At 36.2% G+C, this 19,903-nt stretch overlaps 1 protein-coding gene and 1 long non-coding RNA gene across 5 annotated transcripts in view; one reads left to right on the top strand and one right to left on the bottom strand.

The window, feature by feature from the left end:
* LOC139185120 (uncharacterized) overlaps nucleotides 1-19,342 on the top strand; it is a 33,606-nt gene extending 14,264 nt beyond the window's left edge. The window contains exons 2-3 of the long non-coding RNA XR_011568659.1: nucleotides 2,703-2,874; nucleotides 15,275-19,342. This is a non-coding gene — a long non-coding RNA (uncharacterized lncRNA). The remainder of the gene's footprint in view (nucleotides 1-2,702; nucleotides 2,875-15,274) is intronic.
* Nucleotides 1-19,903, bottom strand: part of RFX7 (regulatory factor X7) — a 143,320-nt gene that overhangs the window by 23,014 nt on the left and 100,403 nt on the right. For all 4 annotated transcript variants that reach the window (XM_070796685.1, XM_070796682.1, XM_019968783.2 and 1 more), the window contains exon 5: nucleotides 19,337-19,459. In XM_070796685.1, coding sequence (XP_070652786.1) covers nucleotides 19,337-19,459 — 123 coding nt within the window. The remainder of the gene's footprint in view (nucleotides 1-19,336; nucleotides 19,460-19,903) is intronic.

The following is a 19,903-nucleotide window of genomic DNA, read 5'->3' as shown; positions in this document are numbered from 1 at the left end:
TGAATGGGGGCTACTCTCTAGCTGTGGTGCCCAGGTTTCTCACTGCAGTGGCTTCTGCTGTTGTGGAACCCAAGCTCTAGGGCATGTGGGCTTCGGTAGTTGTGGCTCCCAGGCTCTAGAGCACAGGTTCAATGGTTGCGGTGCACAGGCTTAGTTGCTCTGTGGCATTTGGGATCTTCCTAGATCATGTATCAAACCTGTGTCTCCTGTACTGGCTGACAGATTCTTTACCACTAAACTACCGGGGAAGCCCTGATAGTGTGTAGAAATGAAAAAGATTTTTGTGTATTCATTTGAACCCCACAACATTACTCAATTTATTAGTTCTAATTGTTTTTTGTTGGACTCTTTAGGGTTTTCTATATATAATATCATGTCACCTGCAAATTGTTGACAGTTTACTTTCTCCTTTCCAATAGGGATGCCTTTTATTTCTTTTTCTTGCCTACTTGCAAGGGCTAAGACTCCCAGTACTATGCTGAGTAAAAGTGGCAAGAGTGGGCAGCTTTTGAGTATGACATTGGTTGTGGGCTTGTTGTATATGGCTTCTGTTATGTTGAAGTACATTTCCTTCACAGTTGCTTTATTGAGTTTTTTTCATCATAAATGAATGTTGATTTCTGTCAAATGCTTTTCCTGTAGCCACTGAGATAACCATATGATTTTTATCCTTCACTTTGTGTTGTATCACATTGATTGATTTGTGAATGTTGACCCAGCAACATTTATCTCTAGAATAAACCCCACTTGATCATGTTGTATGATCCTTTTAACGTATTGTTGAATTCAGTTTACTACTATTTTCTGAGAATTTTTACATCTATATTCAACAGGAATATTGTCTGTAATTTTCTTTTCTTTCGGCATCCTTGTCTGGTTTTGGGATCAGGGTAATTCTGGCTTCATGAAATGAGTTTGGAGTTTCCACCCACCTCTTCTATTTTTTCAAAGAGTTTGAGAAAGATAGATAGTAATTATTCTTTAAATGTTTGGTAGAACATTTGGGAGGTTTTTGATTACTGATTCAATCTCCTTAACTAGTAATTAGTTGGTTCAAATTTTCTATTTCTTTATGATCTCAGTCTTGGTAGGTTGTATGTTTCTAGGAATTTATCCATTTCTTCCAGATTGTTCAATATGTTGGTATGTCACTGTCTAAAGTAGTCTCTTATGATCCTTTGTATTTCTGCGGTATCAGTTGTACTATCTCCCCTTTATTTCTGATGTCATTTATTTGACTCCTCTCTTTTTCTCTTGGTGACTCTAGCTAACAGTTTTTCTGCTCTTTGTTATTTCCTTCCTTCTACTGACTTTGGGCTTTGTTCTTCTTTAACTAGTCTCTTGAGGTGAAAAGAAAGGTTTTTTGAGGCTGCTGTTGTTTCTTGAGGTAGGCATTTATCACCATGAACTTCCCTCTTTAACTCTACTGAGTACTCTTTATTGGAGATTTTTCCCTTTCAGCATTTTGAATATATTGTGCCAGTCCCATCTGGCTTATAAAGTTTCTGCTGACAAATCTGCAGATAATCTTATGGGGGTCTGCTTATTTGTAACTGGTTGCTTTTTCTTGCTGCTTTAAAGATTTTCTCCTTGTATTTAACTTTTGACACTTTAATTATAATGTGTCTTATCTCCATTTTATTAAGGTTTTTTTGCTGAGGTTTTACCTTATGCTTTATTTGGAACATATTCCTTTGTTTCTTTATTTTGCTTGATTTTGTGATGGTTTCTATGCAGTAGGTGAAACCACCATCCACTCAGTCTTGAAGGAGTACAGGAGATTAAACTCGTTGTTCAAACCTGTCCTAGGTCTTGGTTTGGCCCTTAAACTTTTGTACTTGTCCAAGTGGTCTATTATATTTTTTAATAACTCCTACTACTTAAGTATGTACCAAGACCTATCAGGGCCCCAAAGAAGGGGATCTCAGCACCTAAAATCAGGCTGACTGAAGTCAGACCCTAGTAGCAGCTTTTAAAAGTATGCAGGTATATACAGGTCAGTGTGATCACAAACATAAGCCCTGCTGGCACCAGAGCCAAACAATCATTGGAGGTGTCCCCTGGGCAGTTGCAAAAATCAGGGCTCCTGAAAAGAGTATAAGCACTTTTCTGTGAGACACTGGTGAGCTGGAGCAAGACAGAGGGAAAGAGGTGAGATTACCTCTGTTTCTTTTGAGTAGCTCCGTAGGCCACTAGACATACCCCAAACCTGAGGCCTGCCCCTTGGGCCAGAGCAAAAAAGCCTCTTTCACAGAAAAACTGGGGGGCTGTGCCCAAGTCTGCTAGCTGTGCAGTGTTTTGTTCACCAAGAATTATCACTCCAACTGCCACATTCCATTGGAATGGCCCAGGAATGCAAGCCCCGCTGACTACCAGAGCCAGTTAATTTAGCAGCATTCCCTAGGCAGCAGCTACAAAACCCAGGCTGCTAGATGTGAGTAAACCTCCCCTTGGGGGCATACTGGCACTCAGGAGTGTAGCAGAGGGAGAGCATGAAGACAGCACCAGCTCTCTGATGTCTCCGAAAAGGATTACAATCAGTCCCCAGATGCACACTTACTTAGAAGCCTACCCCCTCAGGCTGCAGCCATCACAGCCGGGTAACAGGTTTCTTTCACAGAAAAACCGAGCTCTTGGGTCTGTGACTGTTGTTGTGCCTGGAGGTAGGAGTTATGAAAGAACTCTTTCTCTGTTGGTTACAGTTCCATGGGACCCAGGACTATAAGCTCCACTGGCACCCATCCCATGCTATGTAGATGTCTCCTCTGGCAGCAGCTATAAAAATCAGAGTGCCAGACAAGGGTATAATCTCCTTTTTGGATGACTGTTACAGTTACATTGGACCAGGAACACAAGCTCCCCTGGCCTCCAAAGGTAGGTTGATTCATGTTGATGTATGACAGAAATCAACACATATTGTAAAGCCATTATCCTCCAATTAAAAGTAAATAAATAAATAGATTGGCTGGAAATAATTTATGTAAAATAACTTAAATAGTTAAAATAAGAACTTTATCAAATTGCTTTTTATATAAAAATTTACAAGTTATCTTACCTTATCTTTAATTATATAAACTATGTAATTTATATAAATTATATAAACTGGACAGAAGTCGCAAAAATCAGGGAACCAGATACATGTAGCAGCTTCCTTCTGGGTGATAACTGGTATTCTGGAGCAGAGCAAAGGGAGAGTGCAAAGACAGCACATACCAGTCTATCCCTGGAGAGTGTTCCAGTTGTCTCCTACATGTGTCTTCAATTGGGTGTCTGGGCCCCAGGCTGATACTTTAATGTAAGTAGGTGACCCTCTTTCACTTAAGTCTGAGCAAGACAACTCTGAGCTGAACCCTGGGGCGGGTAAGTTCAAGTATGTGGGCCCTCCAATAGCCATTACTCAGAAACTTACAGTCTTATGGGTCTCAGGACATGAGCCCCATTCGCTTTCAAAGTTAGATGTTTTGAGGGCTTGTCTCTTAGGTTCAGGTCTTAAAACATGGGCTGCCCAATGTGGGTTTGAACCCTTTGTTTCTTATGAGAACCTCTAGGTTTTGAGTTCCCTCCTGATTAAAGGTTGGTGGCGTTTATGAGCCTCTCCTACCTTCTTCTGTGTGGTTTTCTTCCTATTTCTGTGACCTGTAGTCATCACTTAGCCAGCTTTTAGGTTTTTTAAAGAGGAAATTATTCTGTTTAGACTACAGACTCAATATGTCCATGGGAGGAGGTGAATTCAAGATCTTATATCACCATCTTGAACTATTTTCCCAGGTATTTTTTATGATACACATTTCATAGATGAGAAACTTGCATAAAGGGGTACATCTGGAATTCGGTCATCCAGCCTAATCCATTCATTTTACAGATAAGAAGCTTTTATTACTAACTAGTGAGTATAAGCAAACTGAATGCTTGGAAAGCAACCAAAACTATATCACTGAAATTTTTCTAATATTTATAAAGAAGAATTTATTAAAAAGTATTAATTTCTATTAAAAGTCTATTCCTTACCAAGACCTACAGTATTACTAACATTCATGTATTCCAGATGACAATAAAAGATATGGGAATTTAGAACAGTCCCAAAGACACAGTAGCATTATACTCCCTTACAAGTATTAAGAAAATGATGTATTTGCTAGCTAACACATAAATGAGGAAAAAGTAATATGGTCAAACATCTAATTAGCCTGAGCCTTTGAACGTTTAACAGTTGTTGAAATCCTCCAGTAATTTTAAGGTGCAATTAGATCTCTGGAGAGAAAACTCTTTGAAAGGGCTTAACCTTGATCACAAACAGATTTTATTTTTCTTATTGTTTCATGTTCTGGGCAGAACAATGATACACAGTTGAGTCTGAGGCATGGCTGAAGTTCACCAGGCTCTGGCATTTGGTAGGAACACTCAGAGAACACTGCAGAAGTACATAGTGTAAAGTACATGATGATTTGGTGTCCCAGAGAACAGAACAGTTGGAAAAGCAAGGCGTAAGTCTCTGGTTAGTTATAGCGTCTTTCAGTCTAGGTCCTGGAGAGAAATTAAGAGCTGTTAAACAGTACTACTAAGTTGAGCTTAGACTAAGATCAAATATCACCTTTCAAATTCAGCTGATAAATCTTATTTTTGTGGCAACTACATAATAAACAATTTATCTAAAAGATCAGTTTGAAAACAAAAAAATTAATTTAAAGAAGAGTTAAACTATCATATATATATATGTATATATAATATATATAATGAACGATCATGTATGACCTTACTAACCAGGTCTTTCCTTCTAATTTGCCTTTCTTTTTTTATGGGATTACTGGCTGAAATGACTTTAGGTATTAATCCCATGAAAAAGATTCAGTCATGATGAATCATGATTGATAATATTAAGGATATTATCCTGAAGTTTTAAAATTACTAATAAAAAACATAAACTTCAAGGTAGTCACTGATAAATCCTGAATAAGTTTGAGAAAAAAATTTGTGTCAATTTTTAAATAATAAAAAGTAAATATTTCTGCTTTTATTATTTCTTAAGAAAGACTTGATTTCTCACTATTGTTTATAAAACAGCTATTTAAAACAACTATCCTTTTGGTCAAATTGAACTGTAATTTTTTTTTAAATTAAAAAATTATACATATCACTTTGTATAAGTACATACTATATTAGTGTGCTTACTTTTATTTCTAGATTGTCTCGGTTTTAAATTTTAAATTAAATTAACTTCACATAAAATGTTCAGAGTATATAAATATAGTCTCTGCATACAGTTTAAGAATGAATGAAAAAACTGAAGCAGTGGGCTTTGATTCAATTAATTCTTGATTAACCATTACTGTTCTTTAAGTTTCTGCTCAAATCCGATTTTTATCACAATTTTCCTCAATAGTTTCAAATATTTCTGAAATCATTTTAGTAAAAGGATAAGTTCAGATAGGAACAAGGCTGTATACATTTAAAATACCCAAACAACTCCAACATCACTTTGTGTATTCACACCATTTTATTGATGAAGAAACTAAGGAATGGAGAAGATGATTTGCAAGTACATTATTAGTGAGTGGTTCTTTGTATCACCAATGAGGCAAGTAGAGTTTTATACAATGGGTATTCAATACATATATGTTGATGGGTAGCAGTACATCATTATCCTTCTGAAAAACATCGATCAGTTTCTGATTTAATCTGCTTCATAAAGTCTCAAATTAAAAAAAAATATATATAGCTATGATGTAAACAGTATGGCATTCTTCTAGAAACCAAGTCAGCAGAAAATGAGGTGTGATATATCTACCTGCCTTTAATGATTATATAGAAGAGAAAAATAAACAAAGACTTAAATAGATTCTTCACAAGAAAGGATATCCAATGGGCCAAAAAGAAAAAAAAAATTAAAAAGTCACTCAACTTTATTAGTCATCAAGGAAAGGCAAACAAAAAACCTAACATCCATACACAGGTTTCCCTGATGGCTCAGTGATACAGAACCTGCCTACTAAGGTAAGAGATGCAGGTTCGATCCCTGGGCTGAGAAGATTCTCTGGAGAAGGAAATGGCAACCTACTCCAGTATTTCTGCCTAGGAAGTCCCATGGATAGAGGTGCCTGGCAGGCTGAAGTCTGTGGGGTCACAAAAAGAGTTGGGCATGACTTAATGACTGAAAAACAACAATGTCCACACAAAGTAGAATGGAAAAAGAAATTGTGATATTCATAAACAGAATTCCAAACAGCAATTAGAATGAATGAACCAAAACTACAGAAAGCAAAATGACTGAATCTTACAAACATAATGTTTATCATTATATAATTTCATTCATATAATGTTCTAAAACAAGCAAAGCTAAACCATGGTGTTACAAGACAGGAGAGCAGTTACTCTTGGCATGGCTGGGGTGAGATGGTGGGAAGGACAGTGACTGCAAGAGGACCAAGGGACCTCTGGGATGGTGGTGATGCTCAGTTTCTTGATACAGAAGCGAGTAATAGGAACATACTCACTATGGGAAAATTTATCTAGCTATACAATTACAAGTTGTGTACTTTTCTGTGTGAATGTTACACCTCAATGAAAGTTACATTTGTTGCTGTTGTTCAGCTGCTCAATCTTGTCTGACTCTTTGCCACCCTATGGACTGTAGCATATCAGACTTCCATGTCCTTCACCATCTCCCAGAGCTTGCTCAAACTCATGTCCACTGAGTCAGTGATGCCATCCAACCATCTCGTCCTCTGTCATCCCTTCTCCTCCTGCCTTCAATCTTTCCCAGCATCAGGGTCTTTTCCAATGAGTTGGCTCTATGCATCAGGCAGCCAAAGTATTGGAGCTTCAGCTTCAGCATCAGTCCCTTCAATGAATATTCAGGATTGACTTCCTTTAGGACTGACTGGTTTGATCTCCTTGCAGTCTAAGGGACTCTCAAGAGTTTTCTCTAACACCACAGTTTGAAAGCATCAATTCTTTGGCGCTCAGTCTTCTTTATGGTCCAACTCTTATATCCATACATAATAACTACTGGAAAAATCATAGCTTTGACTATACGGACCTTTGTCTGCAAAGTAATGTCTCTGCTTTTAATATGCTGTCTAGGTTTGTCATAGTTTTTCTTCCAAGAAGCAAGTAAGTGTCAGGGCTGCAGTCACCATAAGCAGTGATTTTGGAGCCAAGAAAAGAAAGTCTGTCTCTATTTCCATTGTTCCCCCATCTATTTGGCATGAAGTGATGGGACTGGATGCCATGATCTTCATATTTTGAATGTTCAATTTTAAGCCAGCTTTTCACTCTACTCTTTCACTTTCATCAAGAGGCTCTTTAGTTCCTCTTCGCTTTCTGCCATAAGGGTAATGCCATCTGAATATCTGAGGTTATTGGTATTTCTCCCTGCAATCGTGATGCCAGCATGTGCTTCATCCAGCCTGGCATTTCACATGATGTACTCTGCATATAAGCAGGGTGATAATACACAGCCTTGACGTACTCCTTTCCCAGTTTGGAACCAATCTGTTGTTCTAACCGTTGCTTCTTGACCTGCATACAGGTTTCGCAGGAGGCAGTTAAGGAGGTCTGGTATTCCCATCTCTTTAAGAATTTTCCACAGTTTGTTGTGATCTACACAGTCAAAGGCTTTAGCGTGGTCAATGAAGCAGAAATAGATTTTTTCTGGAATTCTCTTGATTTTTCGATGATTCAGCAGATGTTGGCAATTTGATCTCTGGTTCCTCTGCCTTTTCTAAATCCAGTGTGAATATCTGAAGAATCTCGGTTCATGTATTGTTGAAGCCTAGCTTGGAGAACTTTGGGCAATACTTTACTAGCATGTGAAATGGATGCAATTGTGTGGTAGTTTGAACATTCTTGGGCATTGCTCTTCTTTGGGATTGGAATGAAAACTGACCTTTTCCAGTCCTGTGGCCACTGCTGAGTTTTCCATATTTTCTGGCATATTCAGTGTAGCACTTTCACAGCATCATCTTTTAGGATTTGAAACAGTTCAGCAGTTGAAACAGGAGAAATGGAGGAATTCCATTACCTCCACTAGCTCTGTTTGTTGTGATGCTTCCTAAGGCCCACTTGACTTCGCATTCCAGGATGTCTGGCTCTAGGTGAGCGATCACACCATTGTGGTTATCTGGGTCATGAAGATTTTTTGTACAGTTCTTCTGTGTATTCTTGCCATCTCTTCTTAATATCTTCTGCTTCTGTTAGGTCCATACTGTTTCTGTCCTTTATTATGCCCATCTTTGCATGAAATGTTCCCTTGGTATCTCCAATCTTCTCGAAAAGATCTCCAGTCTTTCTCGTTCTATTGTTTTCCTGTATTTCTTTGCACTGCTCACTTAGGAAGGCTTTCTTATCTCTCCTTGCTATTCTTTGGAACTTTGCATTCAGATGGGTATACTGTTCCTTTTTGCTTCCCTTCTTTTCTCAGCTATTTGTAAGGCCTCCTCAGACAGACAACCATTTTGCCTTTTTGCATTTCTTTTTCTTGGGGATGGTTTTGATTACTGCCTCCTGTACAATGTTACAAATCTCATAAGGGTAATGGTGGTAATGGCGACCTCCTTCAAAAGGACTTATGCCAGCATGCCGCAGCTCCCAGGACTGTTGTAGTCAGTGCCTCTGACCCCGCGGCAGGCCACTCTCAATCCACACCTCCACGGGAGATTCCTGGACACTCACAGGAGAAGATGAACACACATCCTTCTACTGCACCATCTTATTCAGACTTGCTAGTCCCTCCCAATGGAAGCGTCCACAAGTCTCTTATCCTCATACATCAAAGGGCAGACAGAATGAAAACCACAATCACAGAAAACTAACCAAACTGATTACATGGATCACAGCCTTGTCTGACTCAATGAAACTATGAGCCATGCCATGTAGAGCCACCCAAGACTGATGGGTCATGGTGGAGAGTTCTGACAAAACGTGGTCCACTGGAAAAGAGAATGGCAAACCACTTCAGCATTTTTGCCTTGAGAACCCCATGAACAGTAGAAAAGGCAAAAAGAAATTTGCCTTTTGCTACTGGTGAAGAGAGAGAAAGCTCCAGAAGGAATGAAGAGGTTGAGCCAAAGCGGAAACAATGACCAGTTGTGGATGCATCTGGCAGTGAAGGCAAAGTCCGAAGCTATAAAGAACAATACTGCCGTACTGTAAAGAACAATAGGAATCTGGAATGTTAGATCCACGAATCAAGGTAAATTGAAAGTGGTCAAACAGGAGATGGCAAGAGTGAACATTAACATTTTAGGAATCAGTGAACTAAAGTCGACTGGAATGGGTGCATTTAATTCATATGACCATTATATCTTCTACGGTAGGCAAGAATCCCTTAGAAGAAATGGAGTAGTCCTCATAGTCAACAGAAGAGTCTGAAATGCAGTACTTGGGTGCAATCTCAAAAATGACAGAATGATCTTTGTTCATATCCAAGGCAAGCCATTCAATATAACAGTAATCCAAGTACATGCCCCAACTACTAATGCCGAAGAAGCTATGTTGAATGGTTGTATGAAGACCTACAAGACTTTCTAGAACTACCACCAAAAAAAGACATCCTTTTCATCATAGGGGACTGGAATGCAAAAATAGGAAGTCAAGAGATAACTGGAGTAATAGGCAAGTTTGGCCTTGGAGTACAAAATGAAGCAGGGCAAAGACTAACAGAGTTTTGCCAAGAGAAAGCACTGGCTCTTGGAGTTTTGACAAGAGAACTATGGACAGAGGCTCCTAACATTGTACAGTAATTAAAACCATCCCCAAGAAAAAGAAATGCCAGTGTATTAAAACAATAATCAATGTTTTGTTATGGAAAGATCTCTGGATATGTTGCTGAGTGAACAACTGCAAAGTAAAAAACCATGTAAATAGTATATAAAGAAAGCAGAAATAAAAATCTGTAATAGAGCTGTACACTGTCACAAAATATTGCCTGCATGACAGAAAAGAAACTAACATGATTTGTTGTCTACAGGGATAGAAAATGGATGGCTGAAAGATAAAGATGAGATGGAATTTCTTCTTTGTATACTTTTTATGCTTTATAGTTTATAATCATGACTGTAATCATCCAAAAATTAAATTAAAATCAATAAACTATAGCTTTTGATGCTTATAAGTACCTTTGACCCTTATAAGTACCTTTGACCCTTGAACAACCTGAATCTAAACTACATGGGTTCACTTACATGCAGAATTTTAAAAATAAATACTACTACAGTATTATAGTATCCTTGGATGGTTAAATTCCCAGATGTACAACCAAGGATATGGAGGACCAAGTGTAAATTTATAGTGGATTTTTGGCTGCTTGGGGTCAGCATTCCTAACCCCTGCAATGTTCAGGACTCAATCATATTCTATACTTCAATAGAAGTATCAAAGTACCCAAGTTCAGAGACATTGAATTCAAGGCTATTGAGTACAGCATTTTTAATAGTAGAAAAATCAAGAATTACCTAAAGGCTCACCAATAAAAGGAAAGGTATAAGCACACATAGACACAGATACAAACACATAGCATAGAATATTTATACTATGAAATATTGTGTAGCAGTTAAAAAAAACCATAAGAACTCTACATATACAGACAAGGAGAGCTACCTAACATATATGCTTAGTGATAAAATAGTAAGAACAATATATACAGTATAGTTTCATTTGAATCTTAAAACCTTATGAATAACTGATAGGACTCAGGTATACAGAAAACGAGAACAGAAAGATAAAACTTAAATACTTAAGCTTTAGGAATACTTAAATTTCAAGAAGATAGTGAGATGAAGGGGTGAATAAAGAAGATTTTAATTTGATGCTTCATTTTCAGACTGTTTTAATTTGTTATAATCAACACATAGTGTATACTATTTGCAGAATCAAAAAATATCTGATAAGAGGTTAATATTCACGATATACAGAGAACTCCTAGAACTCAACAACATAAAAACAACCCAATTCATAAATAGTAAAAGAATTTGAATACATTTCACCAGAGAAGATAGGCAATAGGTCTAAAGTATATGAAGACATGCTCAATACCACTAATCATTCAGGAAATGCAAATCAAATCCACAATAAGATAGCACCTCACATCCACTAAAACGGCCACTACCAAAAACCCCAGAAAATAGTAAGGGTTGACAAGGTATGGAGAAACTTACGCAGTGCAGTCATTATGAAAAACAGTATGATAATCCCTCATAAAATTAAAATAGAATTACTATATGGAAAAGACCCTGATGCTGGGAAAGACTGAAGGTAGAAGGAGACGGGGACAACAAAGGATGGGATGATTGGATGGCATCACCAACTCTATGGACATGAGTTTGAGTAAGCTCCGGGAGTTGGTGATGGACAGGAAGGCCTGGCATGCTACAGTCCATGGGGTCGCAAAGAGTCGGACACGACTGAGTGACTGAACTGAACTGAACTGAACCATATGATCCAGCAATTCCAATTTTAGGCATATACCCCAAATAACTGCAAGTAGATCCTGAAGAGATTCTGCATAGCCATGTTCACAAAAGCATTATTCATCACAGCCCAAATGTAGAAGAGCAACCTAAGTACCCATCAGCAGACAAATGGAAAAACAAAATGGTGAATACACATAATGGAATATTCTGACACATGCTACAACACGGATGAACCTTGAAGACATTATGCTGATTGAAATAAGCTATTCCAAAAGGAGCATACTGTAGGATTCTGCTTCAAACTCAACAGACAGAAAAGCAGAACAGTGGCAGCCAGGGGATGGGGGAAAGAGAATGGTGAGCTTTCGTTTAATGGGTAAGAGTTTCAGTTTTGCAAGCAGAGTTCCCTGAATGTATGGTGGTGTGGTAGAACAATGTGACTGTACTTAGTAAGACCAAACTATAAACTTAAAAATGGTAAATTTTATGTGTGTATTTTATCACAAATAAAAATAAATGAATTCGTGTGGTTTTATAATAAGCAAAGACTAGTGCAAAGTTTTGTTTAAGTATCTATTTGGGAAGAGGGAGAAAAACATATGTTTAAATGGTAATTTAGAAAGCCAGCAGAAGACAGGATGATTAATTTTAAGTAAGTAACATCATCAGTCAGTGATTTTTCAACCTTTTCCTCCCTTCTTTAATGCATTTGAATTCTAAATTTCTTAGCTCTCCCCTCAGCTATAGTAGCTTGTTTTGGATGGCAAAAAACCAGGGGCTTCCCTGATGGCTCAGATAGTAAAGAATCTGCCTTCAATGCGGGAGACCTGGGTTCAATTCCTGTGTTTGGAAGACCCTCTGGAGGATGGAGAGGCCACCCACTCCAGTATTCTTGGGCTTCTCTGGTGACTCAGACGGTAAAGAATTCACCTGCAATGTGGGAGACCTGGGTTCGATCCCTTGGTTGGGAAGGTGCCCTGGAGGAGGGCATGGCAACCTACTCCAGTATTCTTGCCTGGAGAATCCCTATGGACACAGGAGCCTAGCAGGCTACCATCCATGAGGTCGCAAAGAGTCAGTCAAGACTGAGTGACTAAGCACAACATATAACACAAGTAAAACCAGACTAAAGATTATGGGTGGTGGAGTGGGGACTTAGAAGCCTGGATCCCTACTGATCACAGAGCTGGCGAAAGAAAAACTGACTTCCTTCTTCTTGTTGCAACTACTGTTCCCTGGATATTGCTATATGCAAATTAACTTGATATCTAATGGATGAGACTTAAAAAAAAACTGCTCTCACTACCTTAAGCCTCTAGTTCTAACTACTTTTTCTTCCTCTAACTCTTTAAAAACAAGTCTTTACTCAAGTTCTTTACTTACATCTGTTTACCTTTCATGACATTGAAATCAGGCTTCATTCCCTAGATAAGGAAACTGCTCTGGCAAGAGTCTACGGGCCTATTAACTGACTTTTTCTTGTCTCCCTCTTATTTGAGCTGCCCGAGGCACAGGAGATTGGGGTGAATTCCAGTCTCAAAATAATCTCTTTTCTTACATTATCACACAACATGGTTTCTTGTTTCTCTTTTAAATTGTACCTCATTTTTGAAAGTGAAAATGAAAGTGAAGTCGTGTTTGACTCTTTTCGACCCCATGGACTGTAGCCTACCAGGCTCCTCTGTCCATGGGATTTTCCAGGCAATAGTACTGGAGTGGATTGCCATTTCCTTCTCCAGGGGATATTCCCGACCCAGGGATCGAACCCAGGTCTCCCACATTGTAGACAGGCGCTTTACCGTATGAGCCACCAGGGAAGTCCTAAATACCTCATTTTTGGAGGGCTCTTATTCCTAACTCCTAAATACCAATTCTCTCCTTAACTTTAGTTTCTCACTTCCTGCTGATGTTGTTTTTACTGCTTAAGTTTTCAGTGACCCTGCATGACCTACATGTGGAAGTAGTCTAACTTTTTCGGCCTGGTCTCCAATATCTTCTCCTGAACTCTGATCATAAGCCTCCCTGCATTAAGTACTGCACCTTCCACCTAGAATGCCCTTTCTGAATCCCTAGTCCACTTGGTAAACGTCTTAGTTTTTATTCAAGTCACCTCTTCTGTGATGTCTGATTTCAATTCACCAAGATGAACTAGTAACTCTTTCTTTGCACCCATTTCTTTACTGGTCTGTTTCTCTTATTTGAGAGTAGGAATTGTGTATATAATGCTCGGTGAATTAATACACTCAAATTAATTTATTTTTTAAAACTTTATTTTAATTTGTCCTTAGGAGTAGTAAAGTTGAAGTCTTAATAGTGTTAGCTAAAAGAAAAGTAATCAGTGCCTAACAACTGCAATGTATGCTGGGAGCAGATAAAAAAGTTAAGGTAGTAAGAGCAGTGATGAATTGATAAAGATTCAAGATATGGAGCAGCTGGGTTCATAGACATGCAGTTTCCATGGGCAGGGGGTGGGGAGTGGTTACTGGAAAGGACTGATTTTAAATTAGGAGACTTTGTTTGTTATGACTATAACATGTGTTGGTGTAGTTGACATAATTTGGGACCAGTCAGCCTTCTCTACAAATGCGTCAAATAACAGAACTAATACCTTTCCTGACACAGTATTTAGAATTCTAGCTTTATTCTGCCACTGTACTATTACTGCTTTCTCTTATTACTGTAAAAAGTTGAGAAAGGAAAAATGAGCACTCTGTAAAGGGACTAGTGCTATGAAACATAGAGAAGTTGAGGAAAGACAAATTATCAACTAGCCCCTTGAGAATCAAGTCACTGGAAACATAGGGAAAAGAGAAAACCAGGATAAGGCTTCCTCTGTGAAACAGGCCACACCAAGGAAGCATAAAAAAAAAAACCACACCTGAAAAGTTGTAACTTAAAGGCTAGACAATGTATTTAGGTTAACAACTCAGACATTACAACTATTAATGTAAATTTAAATGGTAAAAATCTTTTGCCAGTTTATGTCTTAGGTATATTTAATATACATATTCAGCTGTCAAATAAGAACATAATTTAATAATGCTGAAACTGATCATTTTTATGTTTTAGTTTACTATTTCTAAATAGTTAAATATATTTAAAATACAATTAAGGTTTGGAAAATGCTACTCCATAAACAACAGCATTTGGGACAAGTTTCTAGAGTTAATAGGGATTAATGTAAAAAGAGTTCAGCTTTAAGGTCAGAAATCCTGGTTTCAGATTTGTCCAGAACAGTTACTTCCGAATCATAAGGACCTCACTTATAAAGCAGGAATAATATCTGCTTTCATTTACTTTATACTGATGATATAACATTAAACAATATATATTTAAGAAATTTATAAATTCTGCCCACATGTTTAGGTCTGAGTTAGATTTTAAGCAGATGGAGAACATTTATATGCCATTTAACTCATGAAATGTCCACTATTTAAAGCTCTTAAATATGTTACTAGAATCTATTTCTAACTTCAAGGTTGTCCTCAAAATTTAAATTACACTGATTAATACAATAGAAATTACAAACTCACATGCATAAGTACACAAGAATCACAACTATATTAATATAGTTATAATAATTAATATAGTTATAATATAGTTTGTATTAATGGCTATATACAAACTGAAAAGCAAAACAATCATGTTCCTTAAAATATTAAATATATTAAAAAAAAAAAAAAAAGGATTTGGACATTTGTGTCCCAGGAAACACTGTAGCCAAAGTTGTCAAGTTTATAAATCTGAACATTTGTGATTCTACTCAGAATGAAAGCAAACAGATTTTCAAAAATGCTAAAACAGGCTGCATATTATTTTGTAAGAAATGTACTTAAGATTAATGCTTGTGTTTCTCTATCATGCAGGAGGAAGAAGCAGCAGGAACTGTGGTTGCTGCCATCTCTGTTGCTAGTTGTGTGCAAACACCAGTGTTCTGGGACTGGTTCATTCACCAGCTTCTTCTGTCAGTCAGATTTCAAGACCAGAGACAATGTTAGATTACAACTTTTAGAAATGTAATAATGTGAACTGCCTAAAGCAAAATGATATAAATGGTGAGACTAAAAGGATGGACAAATAGACACTTATATTAGACTGATATCCAAGATGGGTTACAAATACTGGTATCAGAGAATTTAACATACATTTAATGTGACAAAGGATCTTTTTTTTGGTTGAGAACAGGTTTTAACTATCATAAAGATACACAATCATGAATGTTTTCTGTCTTGAAGAGACAGAAGCAAAAACCCATCAAAAATAAGAAATTGTGAGAAACATTACTTTTGTAAAAGATTAACTCACTACTTGTGCTCAACTAATAGACAAAAGAGCAAGGATTTTTTTGCAGAATTTGAATATTACAGCAAAGTAGTTTTAGTATTTATCAATATAAGCCAATACACAGTGCAAAAAAAGAGAATGTCCAGAAATATTTATAAAAATTCATAATGTGTTAGGCTGAGAGTAAACCTCAACAATTACAAAAAATAAAAACCTGAATAAGCCACATTCTTTGACTACAATATATTGGGTAAGATGTTACGGAAAAACCCAAATGAACTTTTTGGCCAACCCAGTAATATAACTAGAAATTAAGTGCAAAAATGGAAAAAAAAAGTCCAACTCCCTCAAGCACATAAAAAGTTCCTAAGTATTTTGGTACAAAGGAGTAATCAAAGCTGTAACTGCACACTATTAGAAAGTAATGGTAAATGTAACAACTGTACCCATACCTAAGGAATACAGCCAGAAATATAAGAGGCAAATTCATAGATACAAATGTCTTTATCTTAAGTAGGAAGTCTTCTTATCTTTAGTAAGGAAAAAACCTGAAAAAAATCAGGATAACAAAAATAAAGACACCTAAAAATGAGACGGAATACAAAAAAAATAAAACCAACATATCAATCTTTGTTTTTTAAAAGAAAACCAATAAAAGTAAACTATAGCTAAGTATAATTTGAAAAAAAAAAAAAAGGAAATTCAAATGAATAAAACTAGAAATATAAAAAAGTATACAACAGATAAAGAAGATACTGTTTGTAAGAGAATAGTATTTGTAATATCATGCCAATATATTTGAAAATCTGAATGAATTCCAGGAAAAACCAATGATCAAAATAGATTAATGAAGTAAAAAAATCTAACCAGGAAAAAATACAAAAAATTGTCAAAGAATTACCTCCAACAAAGCCTCCAGGCCTAGATGGTATTATAGCTGAGTTCTTTAAAACTTTCAAGAACAAGTAAGTCCCATGCTATATAAACTGTTCCAGAGCACAGAAAATTAGGGAAAGAGTTCCAATTCAGTTACGAAGCTGGCCTAACCCTGATATCAAAACCTGACAAAGATAGCACAAAAAAGAAAATTCACTTATGAATATAGATGCAAAGATCCTACAAAATATACTTGAAAAGAGAAATCAACAGTATGCTAAAAGATTACACATCCTGACATGCAGAAGACATTCATTCTAGGAATAAAAGAAGGGTTTATATTAGGTACTATCATTATACATCATATTAATAGATCATAGAAGAAGGACTGAATAATTTTAACAGATGCCCAAAAAGCATTCTGGTAAATTTCAGTATCAATTTCTCATAAAACAGCCAATATAAGTTAGAAAAGTGATTTCAAGCATCATAAAAAATTGATTGGTATGAAAATAAAACCATGGACATTTCTGAAATAAAGGGATCATGAGAGAAGGCTGGTCCTACCGCTGTTAATTTTTAGCTTTTTAAACATTTACTGGCTAAAATACTTAAAAATACTATGGTGTTAAAGTAAGAAGAGAAAAATACAAAGAAAGAAAACTGAGTCCAAAGGGCTTTAGTAAGATAAAAGGTACATTTAGATTAGTATTGTGAAAAAAAAATTTTATTATCAATAAATAAGACTGGGATAATTAACCATTTAGAAAAAATTAAAATTAGTTCCTTATCTTAAGGCATTTGTTTACAAAAATAAACATATATACTTGGTCCAGAAGGACTAAAGGGTTATGCATGAAAAATGAAATGAGTAACATCAAGGGAAAATACACATGGATTATTCAGCAGCTAGGGGCACTGGGAAGTTCTTTCTAAGCAAAATAGCAATTTCATAAGCTGCAAAGACGTAGACAGATCTGACTACGTATAAAAAACTAAAATTAAAGAATAAACAGTAATCTTGGAACAATTACATTTTAGTAGTTAATATCCTTAATATACAGTGGTTCATAAGCCAGCAATTCCAATTTTAATAATCTACACAAAATTATAGTCAAGAATATTCACTGCAGTATTATTTGTAAACAGTTTCCTCATTTAAGAATTGTATAAGCAGTGGGGTCAAAATTTGATTAAACAATAATAAGAAAAGAAGGCGTTAGAAAAAATAAAAAGAAGTAATAAGCCAAAATGTTTATTTTTAGGTAGTATGATTTACTGGTGCTAGTTTTCTTATACATTTATGACTATCTGTCAAACTTTCATGATGAATACATACTACTTTCATAATTAGAAAAACTAACACATTAGTCATCACTTTCATAAATACATGTGATTATCAGGCTTCAAAAGTTTCAACAAATATAAAAATTTGTAACAGTTTGTAAGTCAACTGTCTTTGCGTGTGGAAAGTCCCTTAAACCTTTTAGTTCTAATAATATCTTAATTTAGCATAAAAATACAGTTAAAAGAAAAGATACAGTCTTAGATTATAACTTCATTTATTCTCTCAAAGAGATTTTGATTTTAATGACTGTTAAAGGGATTGGTTTTCACATAAATATATCTGCCATTGCAATGAACAGAAATAATTCAAAATAAAGGTTTTTCAGTGAGTATTTAGAACAGAATCAATTTAAGACTTGTTACTCTATGTTAGGTTTTTATTCAGGAAACCTCATTAAGGTACTCCAAACTGGAAGATGACTAGTCCAAAAGGTCTTTAGAAAAAGGCTCTTAAAAAAATTATATATATATATATATATATATATATATAAAATTCATATTCTTGAGGGTAGAAGCTGTGTCTTATTTATTGTATCCTCAGAACTTTACAGAGTTTGAGATGGCATGTAGGCGGTATTCAGCAGATTGCTATAGATTGAGAAAATGAACTTTACAGATTTGGGTAACAAGTACTCTTAGCTTTAATTTTCCTAAAGAGGAAACATCTAAAGCTGTTCAGTTAAACCTCGTACCCTTGATTTGTTTCAGACATGTCCCTTTAAACTTTCTCCAACTCTAGCACATTTCTTAAGGTGAGTGAATCAGAATTTTTAATGAGGATAGAAAGTTTTTTTTCTAGATACCAATGATCTTAGAAAGTGTCGTTCTTTTGCATCATACAAGGGTTAACAGCAGCATTTACTTGATACTTTTCTTCCAAATTGTGTAAGGACAACACAGAGAATCTCCTTGCTTTGATATTTCAATATTCAGAAAATTTTGGTTTCATTTACTCTGCCAGAACACTCTAAATCAATTATAAAATGTTAAACAAGACTAGATTTAGGATCTCTTAATTTTCTCTAATCAGAAGGGCCCATTAGCCTCTATACTTGTGCTTACCACGTTTAAGTAAATTACATGTACAATCAAAACTGTCTGACTGTCTCCTATGTACAAGGCACTGAACTCCTTTGTCTGAGAAAATTCACAACATTCCATATACTTTTTTTCTCAGGTCTCTATGCCTTCAGATATCACTCCTGTCATCCAGAAGAATTTTACAGAAATCCTTTCACTCAGTAATGTTGTTCTTTATTATATACACAATGAGCGAAGCTTAGACATGGGAGGAATCTTACAGATGTCCAAGTTAAACTCTCATATACCAGCATGATATTCACCAATGATAAACAAATCATCATAGCCATAGTTAAGCTCTTTAATACATTGTATGCCAGACATACACACATACAACTTACTTGTACTCATCATAGACTTCCTGTTTGGGCAGTGAAGTCTCAGGATGCTCCTCTAGGGTATTTCGAATCCAGGAGAAGGCATGCATCTGCTGTGCCCGACTAGATGACATGGCATTCTGATCACTAATCATAAAACAAGAACATATTTTAGCTGAAACAGACGGCAATTCACTGATAATTTTTGAGCCAGGCCTAAATGTTCCACTAAAGGACTGTGTGTAAACACACTATAAATGATCAAACCAAACTCTGGGCTTAGAGTATATGCCCAGCTTTCCAAACACAAATTGTCCACCTATGGTTGTGAGCCATTTTCTATACCTAGTGTTCGGCTGAAGTTATGGCCCTGTTCCATCCCCTACCATTGTCTCTAAAACGGCAGAGGTGATGGAGTACTGAAAACATAAGGTATTTGTTTAGCCCACAACTCCCTCTAAGGGGACATCTGCTCACTTACTTGCCTGTTCATTTGCCTAAACTTATGAAATCATCGAACTACAAAATGAAAGTTATCGAAAACATTGTTTATTTTCTATTTGCTTAGCATTCTCAAGTAACTACCCTAAA

Source organism: Bos indicus, chromosome 10 (assembly GCF_029378745.1).
Source record: "Bos indicus isolate NIAB-ARS_2022 breed Sahiwal x Tharparkar chromosome 10, NIAB-ARS_B.indTharparkar_mat_pri_1.0, whole genome shotgun sequence".
Taxonomy (NCBI): Eukaryota; Metazoa; Chordata; class Mammalia; order Artiodactyla; family Bovidae; genus Bos; species Bos indicus.
This window is presented reverse-complemented; position numbering and strand designations above follow the sequence as displayed.